Below are 14,866 nucleotides of genomic sequence, written 5' to 3'. Positions count from 1 at the left end.
GAGTTATGTCGATATAGGACTCATTTTACTGTGGATATAGATACTTTTGTACCTGTTTCCTCCAGCATCTTCACAAGGTCCTTTGCTGTTGTTCTGGGATTGATTTGCACTTTTTGCACCAAAGTACGTTCATCTCTAGGAGACAGAACGCGTCTCCTTCCTGAGCGGTGTGATGGCTGCGTGGTCCCATGGTGTTTATACTTGCGTACTATTGTTTGTACAGATGAACGTGGTACCTTCAGGCATTTGAAAATTGCTCCCAAGGATGAACCAGACTTGTGGAGGTCTACAATTTATTTTCTGATGTCTTGGCTGATTTCTTTAGATTTGTCCATGATTACAAGCAAAGAGGCACTCAGTTTGAATGTAGGCCTTGAAATACATCCACAGGTACACCTCCAATTGACTCAAATTATGTCAATTAGCCTATCAAAAGCTTCTAAAGCCATGACATCATTTTCTGGCATTTTCCAAGCTGTTTAAAGGCACAGTCAATTTAGTATGTAAACTTCTGACTCATTGGAATTGTGATACAGTGAATTATAAGTGAAATAATCTGTCTGTAAACAATTGTTGGAAAAATGACTTGTCTCATACACAAAGTAGATGTCCTAACCGACTTGCCAAAACTATAGTTGTTAACAAGAAATTTGTGGAGTGGTTGAAAAACGACGTAAGTGTATGTAAACTTCCGACTTCAACTGTACCTGTAAAATCTCACACAGCAGGCCTAGCTTCTGATACAAATCTATAGCCTAAATCAATTAATGCTTTATATACAGTGTATATTTAGGTAATAAGACTCGAGGGGGTGTGGTATATGGCTAATATACCACGGCTAAGTGCTGTTCTTAGGCAAGACGCAACCCTGGATACAGCCCTTAGCCATTGTAAATTGGCCATAAACCAACGTAATTAGAAGAGCAAAAATAAATGTTTTGTCAAAACCTTGGTATAAGGTCTGTTATAAACTGGATGGTTCGAGCCCTGGATGATGATTGGCTGACAGCCGTGGTATATCAGATCGTATACCACGGGTATGACAAAACAAATATTTGAACTGCTCTAACTACGTTGGTAACCAGTTTATAATTGCAATAAGGCACCTCTGGGGTTTGTAGTATATGGCCAATTACCACGGCTAAGGGCTGTATCCAGGCCCACCGTGTTGCGCTGTGCAAAAGAACATGTCTTAGCCGTGAAATACTGGCCAAATCTTAGCCGTGAAATACTGGCCAAATACCACACCCCTGTGCCTTATTGCTTAAATATACCACGGATTTCAGCCAATCAGCATTCAGGGATCGAACCACCCCAGTTTATAATATATATTTTATAATATTTATGTTTCATAATGTTTACTTATGTTTCTTTCTTGTTAAATGTTAATAAAGTCTAATAAATCTCATGAAAAATCATGTAATTGAAACACATACCCAAACCACATGAGTCGTGACCATGTCGGGGGACTAGTTTGGTATTTATGCATTTTCAATTCATGAAATTACATAATCCATTCCGTTTTCAACTAACTGTAATAATGTTTCTCGAGTCAAGTCTCGACATTTGCATGATTGGAACTAAATTCACGCGGGGAAAATCTGTGGCCACCGTGGAGCGCGTGCATAATTATTAATCTCACCTGCCCAGCTGTTGACACCACTGAGGTATAATAACTGTTGACACGATGGAGAGATGCCATGTTTTCACCTGATAAACGTTTCTTTGAAAAAGTATGTAGGCCTATTGCTTATACGTAAAAACCAGTTGAGACAACGCTGCAGAGTGCGAGGTGAGTTCGGGCTACTGCATTTTCTTTCATAGGCCTAGTTTTTTTTGTATTTCGCCTATCGGATAGGATTAAATGCATAAAAATAGAATGGATTAATCATTGTCTTGAATGGAGACCCCCCTTCTATTCATTCTATTTTTTTGCATTTAATCCTATCCGATAGCCAAAAATCCAGATAGATAACCTTTAAAAAAGTTTGCCCTTAAATCAGAGAGACATTTGATCAGAGCATGGGGAGTTCCATCACCATACGGAGGAAGAAGTGAGTCTATTTATAGTCTACTTTCCATCCTACCCTCAACGTTTAAAATGGGCCATTCTCCTCTGGGAACAGAATTATGCGGTAATGAGCATCACTGTAATAGCAGTCTCTTGGCTGAGTGTGATCCTTTGCCTGGTCTGTATGATTGTCATCTCTCCTTTTGTGTGAGGTTAACAATTTGATGTAATCATTGACTAGAGTATGTCTACATACTATTGGTCTGCATGTGTACATGCCTGGGAGCATGTCATGTGTATGTGTTGGTGTTAGTTTCATCATGTGTTTAATGGGTAGAATGGTAAGAGCTGTTATGCCCTTGTGTGACCAGCAAGGGTCAGTGTAGTTCCACTGAGGGGCGCTGTTTACCCCTGGTTGTTCCTATCAGTTCGCAAGGGTGACCTCATGGCTAAATCTCCCCTGTGATGCCAACTCCTGCCCAGACCAAGCAATTCCAAATGGTTTTGTGTGCTCTTTGTAGCAGACCCACATGATACTGCCCTAAGCCTTGCATTTACCACTAGAGCCCACTCTGAGTTATAAATGGGGTACAGAGCTTGTGTGTGTCTGTTACCAAGAAAGGCCACATACTTGTTAGGTGAAGGCAGTCACCTAACACTAGGCCTAAGTAAGGACACTTTTTCTTCATGAAATCTGTCTGGTGTGAATCATTCAAGTCTTTCACGTTATTAGGAGACAATGTGCGTAGTAGGTGTGCAGGACATATGCAGAGATTCGACAAATTAGTTGCAGGGTTTCTTTATGAAGGGATTTACTGTCCCATTTCAATAGGATAGCCTGAAAGGCTGCAGGCAGAGATGTTGTTTCAGATACAGTCAACAGTCTTCTGTGGTCTTTTGTGTTCAATGGACAAGGGCAGCACTGCGCTGATATTGGCCACACCTTGGTATGTTGTTGATACACTGAGTGAATGATAGCACAAGATGCAGTGGAACAGTTTTCAGGAACAAATGAAGTGTTGGGGAAATGGGATCCTGGTGTTGAGTGGTTATGCAGGAGCCTGAGACTGCCCACAATAAGAAGCCCTCATTGTGTGTTTTATAAAAGCACCAAGATGACCTCTCCTTTTAAGTCCCAACAGCTTTAAGCCTTGTTGACTGAATCGTCACAGCCTCTCTAGAGACCACTGCCTGATTTATCACTCACCCGACGTGCTAAAAGTTTAATTAGCCTCCTAGCAACCGCACCAATCTCAAAATTCTCTATCAAACCCTCTTTCCATGTCGAATATGTCAAATGTCAAGGTTCATGACAGCTTTCTAACTATAGGCCATATAACCACCGCCCAGGCAGCTCTCCAGTATGTATTGGCCCCGTAGGCAGGCCTACTTACTTGGACAGCATCCCTCGAGGATTACACAGATCTCTGACACTTGGCATAAAGTCTATATAAGCTTGTCTTCTCAATCTTTTTATGTGCAGCGAACCCACAAAGTCACTCAAATAGCTCTTGGTATAGGCCTAACGAATGTGACTGAATCATCAGGAACTATCAGATTAATCTCATGCCCGAAATGTCTCACTGGCTTTTATGCCCTATTTACCACGGTTCCTAACTGACCAGTCTCCTCCCTCATTGCCTTATTTTGTTCGCTACTGTTTGCATTCCGGAACCCAGACTGATGCGTAGGGTTGCAAAATTCCTAGAACGTTCAATAAATTCCCTGGTTTTCCAGAAATCCTGGTTGAAGGGTTCCAGATGTCCTGCTTATTATCGCCTGTCTCTGGGAATCCTCCAACCTGGATTCTGGGAAAACCAGGGAATTTATTGAAAGTTCCAGGATTTTGGCAACCCTACAGATTTTTTTTTTTGCCCCACACACACAATGTCCACCTCCATTCAGGGTTGATAGCCTGGGCAATGGTGGCATCCAGTTCACGGAACACTAAATAAATCAACAAAATGTTGTATTCCCAATGTGCTGTTTATTTTGATACTGTATAGGCAACGGATGGTCCAAGAGCCTCTGTCTGTCTTCTATATATTACAATAATGAATTAAGCCACAGTTGAAATGTTCTGTCCCAATTCTGTTTTTTGAACTTGCATACATGTATTACTCCTAAAAGTGCATCTATTTCACAAACAGTGTGTTATCTGTACCGGTTTTGACATGATATTTTAGAGTTCCGGGATAGTAGCGTATGTACCCCTATCAGATTACATCACACCTGTACAGCAAGACATTTGATGACACAGCCCTGAGGGGCCAGTGTGAAATTCAAAGTATACTGGCGGCTGGCCAGTTATGTACGTCATAGTGCTAACCTCAGCATCCTTTCATCTGACAATCTTCAGGAAATCATTAGAAACCAATCATTTGGATCCACCACTGTTTGGATGAGGAATTAGAGCCTTTAGAATAAGAACCACACCTCTGCCAGAGTCTCCCCACCCAGCACCACAACGAATCCTTGGGAGAGTAGCCTATAGAGCTGGCATAGAGGCCAGTGAGGACAGTGATGCTGGGGGCAGGATGGAGCTGTACTGTCAGCTAGAGAGAGGAGGGGCCTGCTGCCCTGCTATATAAAGACAGGAAGCCCGACTCCTCTAGATGTGTCACTGTGCCGCCTCTCCCCAATTGAGATTCCCATACTGTCCCACACTGTGCCCTCCTCATCTCTTCCCATCACTCTGGTCTGTGGGTCCCAGAGAATTTCCCTGGTGGTCGCCCATCTTTATCTCTCTCCCTCTGGACTGAGGGCTCCCACGTCCCACCTGGCCTCCCGTACAATCACGCTGATCTGAAGGCACCTACCTACCTGCAGCTTTTCATTCGTTGACGCTTTTCTTGGGACCCGGCTCAAGATGCCAGAGCCCACAAAGAAAGGTAGGAGCGCCCCTGTTCTCATCACTGAGTGTACAGAAAGGATTTCAGCAAACTGTACTGTACAACCTGTCCTGAATCAACGCTTTGTTAGAATTTCAGGCTGCATCTAGGATCCTGCTTGTTTAGTGTATTAACAACGGCTGATAACTGGGACTGATAATTGTAATGCACTTGTTCTTTTACATTCATGTTGTAGTTACTGGTTGATTTTCTCTACTGGCATATACTATGAGGAAAAGTTTCATTAACCCTTAATTCTTTTTTCCTGTGTAAATAAGGGCAACATTGATTTTGCATGGTTTCTTTTGGTGTTTGTTTTATTCGTTTGTTGGCCTTATTGAGTAGCTATTTAGCACTAGACAAAAGTTCTGGTCTAAGTTCTCCAAACCCTACTTTGAGAGTTACCAGGAGTTTGCTCACGGTAATTGAGAAAGTGTCTTTGGCGACAACAGTACTGTATTTCTGCTCGGATGTTTCTACCTCATCTGGGATGGAGGTTTATAAAAATAAAAATAAACTGTTGTTGCTGCTGTTGGCATGATGGACAGTGGTCTCATGGTGATTAGGAGCCCACTGGAGGGAGACGTGATGAGCCCTGGTGGAAGAATGTTGATGATCCCTGGTGTGTGGCGCTGGGCTGAGCTGGACACCAGCGAAGAAGACCCATGAAGGGTGATACAATCTGGATGGACTCTTGGGATCGTGTTGGGATGAAGATGCCTTCCGGATAATGGATACATTCTGTCCTCGATCTTGCTGATGAATCGATGGCAGGGTGGATGACATGTTATTGTGCAGCAGAAGCCAAACAAGATCCCAAACCCATCCCCCATATTCAACTCCATATTCATCTCACTCCTCCTTTCTATGGCAGAGCCCTCAATAGCATATCGCTGCTTGTCTGCATAGACCTAATCACTCTGTGTCCGTCTTGTCTGTAATTCTGCTATGCTAGTACTTCTTTTCCATTAGTTCAGGTCTTTGGGAACTTTGCTCAATAGTAAGATATGCCCATGTACAGGAACAGAACAGTATATTCATCGCTTGGACACCACCACAACGGAGTGAATAAAATGTTTTATTATAAACCGTTTAGCTTCTGGTGGACCGTAGCTTTATCTGCAGCAGTATTCGCACATCAGAAATGGTACACACTCTCTTCTCTCCATACATACATCCAAGCCACTCTGCCTGTGTTTTCTCTCCCCTGCAGGACAATGGGGCTTATAGGCTGGAATGAGAGGGCTTTGCAAGATTGTGTTCATGGAAGTTATTCAATAAATATGGTGGCAATAAATTTGAGGACTAGACCAGTTATGCAGCAACCGGTCCGATCCACCTTTTGGCATCTTTAAACAGTCAGCTGTGAGCACAAAAACATACCATTCACTTTACAGGCCTCAATCAGATTTCAGTACCAGTTTATTGTTTGCCCGTGTTGCTTTGATAGGGCTCTCAATAAATGTCAACATCTCAATGTGGTGTAGCAAAGGCTGGGTGAGCTAGGAGAAGTTTAACATCTACGACATCTCTTTGGGGTGAGGTACCATGAGACTGTTGGACAGCTTAGCTTCCTGTTGTACATGTATAACACACAGCACTACAATAAAGTGGGTTTTATTAGTACAGGAGAGATGCCTGCAGAAAGTGTATCCACCATAATAAACATTCATCATCCCGTCTGAGACAAACACACAGGGGAAGGGGAGGCAGTTGCATTCCAGTCCACCGCAACCGCCTTCCATAAATAGCTGCTCTGTTGCAGAAGACTAGATAAATGACTGTGAAAAAAGTATTGTTGTTATAAATGACTCTGAACAGCTGAATAGGAGGAGGCTGCTGGATGTGGTGTTGGTTTAGACTGCAGACCCAAGTCTTTAAAAAGCAGGATGAGAGATGACGGACTGACTGGCTGGCTGGCTTGCTGAGTGACCCATGGAGCTATTCGGACCTAGATTCCTTGGTCCCTGAAATAGTTCATAATGAGCGGACTTTTAATCCTCTCTCGCTTGCTGTCTCTCGCTCTCTCTATTGCACTCTCACTCCCTCACTTTCTCCCTCACCACCCACCATTGTCACACCATCATTTTAGATGATGATTCACTCAGGCCACTCCCACCCAGAGTCAAAAGACCAGCATCATCCACTACACTGCCTGCTCTCAGCAAAAGTTTTGGGTTTCAGTGGGAAGAAAGCCCACATCCTCACCTCGGTATATTTACAATCGCTCAGCCCCCATCACTCTCCCGGCTCCGTTACCTCAGACAGCATGGTCGTCGCTTTCCGAATTCCACTCCACATAAATCAAGCCTTTAGGTAAACAACACAGGGAGACCCTGTCGGCTGTTAATCTTCAAACCACAGCCCCACATCCACACTGAGGTCATCAGGAGTTCCTTTCTGTGGCCTCTTCACTTCTAGCAGCACTCATTCTCAGCGCTCCTAGGAATCAAGAGTTTGTCATTCTGCAACGAACAGACACTATCCCTTATGTGAACCGCCGGGCCGACTGACACACAATAGTCACAAAGAAGGGGTGTTGATAAAAGGTGCGCATTCAAAAGTTCTCGGGGTCTATATTAAGAAGAGACGGCAGCTTGGCACTCGTTGGGGTCACCATGAGCCCATCTGTCTGCACAGCAGCAGGGGTGACAGCTGAAGATACCTGCAGCGTGGTCAGCTGCACTGGGGAGTTCACTGAGGTGAAACAAAACCTTTCTCTGCGGTCATGATCTCCACGAGGAGACAAAGAATGCCTCCCTGTAGTGTACATTGATGCATGTGTTTGTGAGACCCTATAGGATTCTGATGTGATGAGCCAAAGTCAAGTTTTTGGTGAGCTGTGACAATGTCTAAATTTGAACTGGAGTGTCTGATGGGAATCACGAAAGATTGGCTGGACATTATGGTTCTAATAGTGTATGGACTTTGGATTACAGTATGTACAGTATTGCTGTAATTAGGCACACAGGGATTTAGGAATGAGAGATGGATGGCAGTTACTGTATATTAAAAAGAGAGAGGAAATTGGCAAAGGCAATAGATGTGAAGAGAGAGGGGAGAGGACAGAGAAGTCACAATGGGGCATGGCAGACTGTCTTACAGAGAGAGAAAGAGATGCTTCATATGTCTTCCTAGGACTCTGGGACTTTGGACAGGAATGGCACAGTAATGCACAGTATTCCTCCGGATCATTAACAAAGGACCCGTCGTGCCTGGCACAGGGCAGGGTGGCAAGGCTGGCATCCCTGCGGCATTCACAGGCTGTTGTGCCAGGCCCAGTGCTCATCGCTGAGTGCCACTCTATGTGGAAATGGACAGGCTAGCAACAGAGCTGTGGTAGTACACTGTCATCACCTTCCAAAATCACCCTATCCCTACCTCTTTTTCCTCTCCTTCCCTTAGTCAGTCGGTGGCCATGTCCGAAATCTGGCTTGCCTACTACTTGTTTAAACTGCATACTGTGTACGAATTGTACCACATACTCTTTAGCACGCACTGTTTGGTAAAAGGTATGCAGTATGCCATGGTCGAAATGTACTACTTTTGGTCCGTTCAAGACAACTGGGAATACGGAAACTAAATAAGCTCTGACTGGGAAAAATCGGAACATCGGTGATCTTCAGATCAAAGAAGTCGGAGCTCAAAGTTGATGCCAGATTTTCTGACTTGTAATTCCGAGTTGCACCACTGTTCAAAAATACTTTTCCCAATCATAGCATCATTTCCCAATTTTCCCCCACGTTCCCCGCTGTCTTGAACGCACCGTCAGTTACGTCTTCACATGAACTGGAAAGGATCGTCTGTAGACCCACCAGTGACCTTTCCGTGTTGTTGTTTTGTGCTTACGTTAGCTAAGAAGTTAGCATTTGGAACAATGTATTTGGAGTAAACTTGAGTGTACCGTAGGCCTATGCATGTATTTAATGGAAGAGTCACCTGAAGCTTGAAAGTAATGAGAGATGTAGTAGAGGAATGCAGTGCTGAGGCTCGTAATAAGGACGACTGGCTACTACTCGGGAACTGTGTGTGGTGAGATTTCTGGCACACAGAGCTGCTGAGGCATCACCCAAGTGGGTGCTATACATTGGGAAGGAGAATTCCAGTAGCTACCCGACTCCCAGAACAGCCCACAACAAGATCGTTACCAGACTATCTTCATCAACCATGTCCCTGACCTCCTTCCTCTGATCAAGCCATGAACTTTCCCTCCATCTTTGAAGGATGCATGCACTCAGACTTGGCCTCTATTGGTTGACCTACCTAACTATAGCTAGCTTCTTCTCAATAGGGGGTGCTGTTTGCACTTTGTAATAATTTTGTTCCCAAATTAAACTGCCTCGTACTCAATTCTTGCTCGTACAATATGCATATTATTATTACTATTGGATAGAAAACACTCTCTAGTTTCTAAAACCGTTTGAATTATATCTGTGAGTAAAACAAAACTGGACTTAGAGCAATTTTCCTATGAGGATGTGAGAATGCTGAAATCTGCTGGCTGTTCTGAGATCTGTTTATAAATCTGCCTGTCTTCTATTGGTTGAGATGCACTGCATACGTCTTCCCCTGGGTGTCAGCGAATAGTGAGAATTGAAATGGAGTTGTGATTTTCGGATATTTATTTGTGCTGGGTTTTAGTGATTCGGACACGTCTTTGCCACATGGCTAATGTTTACTGCTAATTCGAACGTTGAAGAGGACAATCTACAACCAAGCAACGATTCTTTTGGACAAAGGACACCTTGCCCAAGATTCTGATGGAAGCTCATCAAATAGTAAGAATTATATATGATGTTAATTCGTTCAGTTGAAAAATGTAGAACTCATATTCTGCCATTAATCTAGGTGCGGTCTCGCTTTAACGCACGCTGTATGTTGTAGTAACGTTAATTTTAAAAATCTAACACAGCGATTGCATTAAGAACTAATGTATCTTTCATTTGCTGTCCAACCTGTATTTTTTTAGTCAAGTTTATGATTAGTTATCGTTTAGATTAGGTGCCTCTCCCAAGATTTCTCCCGACAGATTGTTGGCAGCCTGGCTACTTTTCTCATTGTATAACCAGGATTTGTGCCGCTAAATATGCACATTTTCGAACAAACTCTATATGTATTGTGTAATATGATGTTATAGGACTGTCATCTGATTAAGTTTTGAGAAGGTTAGTCAAAAATGTAATATCTTTTGCTGGTTAATTCGCTATTGCTAACGTGCATGAATCAATGCTGCTGTGTGGTTGGCTATTGTAGTAAGCTAATATAATGCTATATTGTGTTTTCGCTGTAAAACACTTAAAAAATCTGAAATATTGGCTGGATTCACAAGATCTTTGTCTTTCATTTGCTGTACGCTGTGTATTTTTCAGAAATGTTTTATGATGAGTATTTAGGTAATACACGATGGTCTCTGTAGTTATTCTAGTTGCTTTGGTGAGAGTTGTGATGGTGGCTGCAATGGTAAACTATGATTTATACCTGAAATATGCACATTTTTCTAACAAAACATATGCTATACAATAAATATGTTATCAGACTGTCATCTGAAGTTGTTTCTTGGTTAGTGGCTATTTATATCTTTATTTGGTCGAAATTGTGATAGCTACCTATGCAGGAAAAAAATGGTGGAGAAAAAAAAGTTGTGTCTTTTGCTATCGTGGTTAGCTAATAGATTTACATATTGTCTTTTCCCTGTAAAACATTTAAAAAATCAGAAATGATGGCTGGATTCACAAGATGTGTATCTTTCATCTGGTGTCTTGGACTTGTGATTTAATGATATTTAGATGCTAGTATTTACTTGTGACGCTATGCTAGGCTATGCTAGTCAGCTTTTTTACTGATGGGGGTGCTCCCGGATCCGGGTTTGTGAGGAAGTAGAGGCTAGTAGGCTACTCATGATGATGTATTGGTTGACCTAGCCAACTATAGCTAGGCTACTCATGATGATGTATTGGTTGCCGTAGCCAACTATTGCTAGGCTACTCATGGTGATGTATTGGTTGACCTAGCCAACTATAGCTTTGATAGATCCAAATCAGTCAGGTTTCAAGACTAGTCATTCAACTGAGACTGCTCTTCTCTGTGTCACGGAGGCGCTCCGCACTGCTAAAGCTAACTCTCTCTCCTCTGCTCTCATCCTTCTAGACCTATCGGCTGCCTTTGATACTGTGAACCATCAGATCCTCCTCTCCACCCTCTCCGAGCTGGGCATCTCCGGCGCGGCCCACGCTTGGATTGCGTCCTACCTGACAGGTCGCTCCTACCAGGTGGCGTGGCGAGAATCTGTCTCCGCACCACGTGCTCTCACCACTGGTGTCCCCCAGGGCTCTGTTCTAGGCCCTCTCCTATTCTCGCTATACACCAAGTCACTTGGCTCTGTCATATCCTCACATGGTCTCTCCTATCATTGCTATGCAGACGACACACAATTAATCTTCTCCTTTCCCCCCTCTGATAACCAGGTGGTGAATCGCATCTCTGCATGTCTGGCAGACATATCAGTGTGGATGACGGATCACCACCTCAAGCTGAACCTCGGCAAGACGGAGCTGCTCTTCCTCCCGGGGAAGGACTGCCCGTTCCATGATCTCGCCATCACGGTTGACAACTCCATTGTGTCCTCCTCCCAGAGTGCTAAGAACCTTGGCGTGATCCTGGACAACACCCTGTCGTTCTCAACTAACATCAAGGCGGTGACCCGTTCCTGTAGGTTCATGCTCTACAACATTCGCAGAGTACGACCCTGCCTCACGCAGGAAGCGGCGCAGGTCCTAATCCAGGCACTTGTCATCTCCCGTCTGGATTACTGCAACTCGCTGTTGGCTGGGCTCCCTGCCTGTGCCATTAAACCCCTACAACTCATCCAGAACGCCGCAGCCCGTCTGGTGTTCAACTTTCCCAAGTTCTCTCACGTCACCCCGCTCCTCCGCTCTCTCCACTGGCTTCCAGTTGAAGCTCGCATCTGTTACAAGACCATGGTGCTTGCCTACGGAGCTGTGAGGGGAACGGCACCTCCCTACCTTCAGGCTCTGATCAGGCCCTACACCCAAACAAGGGCACTGCGTTCATCCACCTCTGGCCTGCTCGCCTCCCTACCTCTGAGGAAGTACAGTTCCCGCTCAGCCCAGTCAAAACTGTTCGCTGCTCTGGCACCCCAATGGTGGAACAAACTCCCTCACGACGCCAGGTCAGCGGAGTCAATCACCACCTTCCGGAGACACCTGAAACCCCACCTCTTTAAGGAATACCTAGGATAGGATAAAGTAATCCTTCTAACCCCCCCCCCCCCTTAAAAGAGTTAGATGCACTATTGTAAAGTGGTTGTTCCACTGGATATCATAAGGTGAATGCACCAATTTCTGGATAAGAGCGTCTGCTAAATGACTTAAATGTAAATGTAATAGCTAGGCTACTCATGATGATGTATTGGTTGCCGTAGCCAACTATTGCTAGGCTACTCATGATTATGTATTGGTTGCCGTAGCCAACTATTGCTAGGCTACTTATGATGTATTGCTTCTTTGTTTTTTACTTTTGACGCACTTTGAGATTATGAAAGCGCTATTGAAATGTAATCAATTATTATACCAAAGATGGTTTATTTAGTTTAGTAGAGCAAAAACCTCTTAACGAAGGCCGAGAGGCCGACACGTAAGCTTCAATAAAAAAAAGTGCTATTAGCGAGAGCAGTGAGAGCATTGTGCCGGTTTCTTTTTTCTTTCAACTTATCGAATTGTTACCATGCACCTGGAACTTTTAACTCCTGAAAAATATGGAAAAGGATAGCTTTCATCATTTAACATATTACATGTAAAGGCCTGTAAAATGTATTATGCCAATTGCAGTATATTTCTCTGGAATACTTGCACTTTTCTAAAATGTATATCATCACATTTACAGTACATGAATGTGCCAGTGAAGCATAGGAAATAGATGGGAACGTGTTGTTGCGGACACGGCATTCGGGTATTCAGACTCAGCCACTCTAATTTTTCCTTTTGTCAATGACTAAGACTCCACCATTTTAACCATCCTATCTACTTTATGTGTGATGCAAGTACCCCCCCCCCCCCCACACACAAAAAAAGCCTGTGTTTTCTTGTACTGTATGCAGATGTGAGTGGTATAAGTGTGGTTATCAGGCTCAAAATAGAAATCTGTTATTTTTGATGCCAAAGTGTCTGTGGGTTGATATCACTCTTGGTGAAAGTGCTCTTCTTGTAGCCACTATCTGTCACTGTCTGCTGGAGTCTCCATGTCTGTGTTTGCCTGTTACTATGTAATCCATCCTCAGTCTACCAGGCTAATGTGACGATTGGGTGGAATTCCCTTTCCTCCAGTCTGCATATTGACACACGACATCAGAATGGGACTTTGTGAAACTTGCATTAACTTTCAATAGGAAGAGGAAAGAGGAAGAACCACTGTGTTGTGTAAGAGTGGAGATTTTCGATCTAACCTTCTGGTAAGAACCAGACGGGAACACACGTGACTCTGTTTCACTAGCCCATTAATAACACACACGGTAAATGTTTAAACCTGATAGGCTAGGGCGTACCAAGGGATGTATAGAGACTTTGATTTACTGAGGCCGAGCTTTAGGTCCATTAATAGGTTAAGATTGTAGTGTTCAAATAGGTGCCATGACCCGCTATGCAGGTTTGATCAGTCCAGGCAGTGCAGAGTTCAAACAACATGTGTCAATTGGTACCTTTTATAATCAGTTACTACTATATAGTGTCCAGACACAAGGTGCTGTGCACCACAGGGATGATGTGGCCCACTGGGGACAATAGACATAGGCTTATAGCAGTAGCATCCTAGTCATGATACTATACATTAAACTGTGTAGCAGGTATATATCGGACCTTCTCAATACTTTCAGCAAAACGGTCACATGCTACTTTGTGTCCACTTACAGTATCAACATTTTGATAGTTGCTTTGGCGCGCAACAAATTGACTAGATCAAAAATGCCCCCTTTTGAATTGTTCTCTTTTGTCTCTGTTTTGCAGATGAGATGTCCAATGGTGAAAAAGGTCAGTAAAGGGTGATGCCCAACAGTGTTCTTTCACCTCACACAGCACTGGATTTGAGCAGAGAAGTTGGTATGAGAGAATTATTATGGGATACTTTGGTTATGTCAGGCAGGAGAGAATGTATCCCATATTAGGTTGACAGTTTTGGTCTATTGGATGGTGGAAACCATGTTTGTGCAACATGTGAAGGCACATTAAGGTACTACTGAGGCTGCATGTAATGTGACCATTCCACCTTCGACTTCAGTGTGAATGTGGAAACACGGTCGCTGGTTTAAACACTGTAAAAGTGTAAATGTGGAGGGTCTGCATGTCCTTGGCAATATAACTGTTGTAATACTGTGGCTCAGTGGTCAGTGGTGACGACCGAGTGGTCATAATCTACACATTCCCCCTGGCATACCGGCTGATCCAGGCCTGTTGATTCAGCTGACGCTCCTGCCCCCCATGTGACCAGGTCGCTGGCATGTTATTGGCCGCCTGCCGACACCAGGCTTTGACCTTGGGAGCAGCGGCAGAGTCTTGGGCCTGTGGCTTCGTACAGTGGGGGGAATAGCTCTGCTAACAGACAGGTTTAGGCTAAATGTATCCCTGGCCGGGCACTGATTTTGATTTTATGTACTTCTCTGAAAGTATTCAATCGTAGTGCCATAAATATCGCAATTTACATAAAGATGAATTCTGAATAAACCTGTCATACTTCTGTAAGTGAAGGACACATTTGAACCCTGTAATATATTTCATCCATCAACTTTGGGGCAGCAGGTAGCCTAGTGCTTAGAGTGTTGGGCCAGTAACCCAAGGGTTGCTGGATTGAATCCCCGAGCTGACAAGGTAAAAATCTGTCGTTTTGCCCCTGAACAAGGCAGTTAACCCACTGTTTCCCGGTATGCCGTTATTGTAAATAAGAATTTGTTCTTAAC

The 14,866-nt window shown here is 43.8% G+C and overlaps 1 protein-coding gene across 3 annotated transcripts in view; it reads left to right on the top strand.

The window, feature by feature from the left end:
- Positions 1-1,618: 1,618 nt before the first annotated feature.
- LOC129838427 (myosin-binding protein C, slow-type-like) overlaps positions 1,619-14,866 on the top strand; it is a 39,686-nt gene continuing 26,438 nt past the window's right edge. For 2 of the 3 annotated variants that reach the window (XM_055905368.1, XM_055905366.1), the window contains exons 1-2: positions 4,641-4,902; positions 13,920-13,943. In XM_055905368.1, coding sequence (XP_055761343.1) covers positions 4,881-4,902; positions 13,920-13,943 — 46 coding nt within the window. In that variant the 5' untranslated portion in view covers positions 4,641-4,880. Of the gene's footprint in view, positions 1,793-4,640; positions 4,903-13,919; positions 13,944-14,866 lie in introns of those variants that run through there. The other variant, XM_055905367.1, reaches the window with a different exon arrangement.

The sequence above is a fragment of the Salvelinus fontinalis genome, chromosome 39 (assembly GCF_029448725.1).
Source record: "Salvelinus fontinalis isolate EN_2023a chromosome 39, ASM2944872v1, whole genome shotgun sequence".
Taxonomy (NCBI): domain Eukaryota; kingdom Metazoa; phylum Chordata; class Actinopteri; order Salmoniformes; family Salmonidae; genus Salvelinus; species Salvelinus fontinalis.
This window is presented reverse-complemented; position numbering and strand designations above follow the sequence as displayed.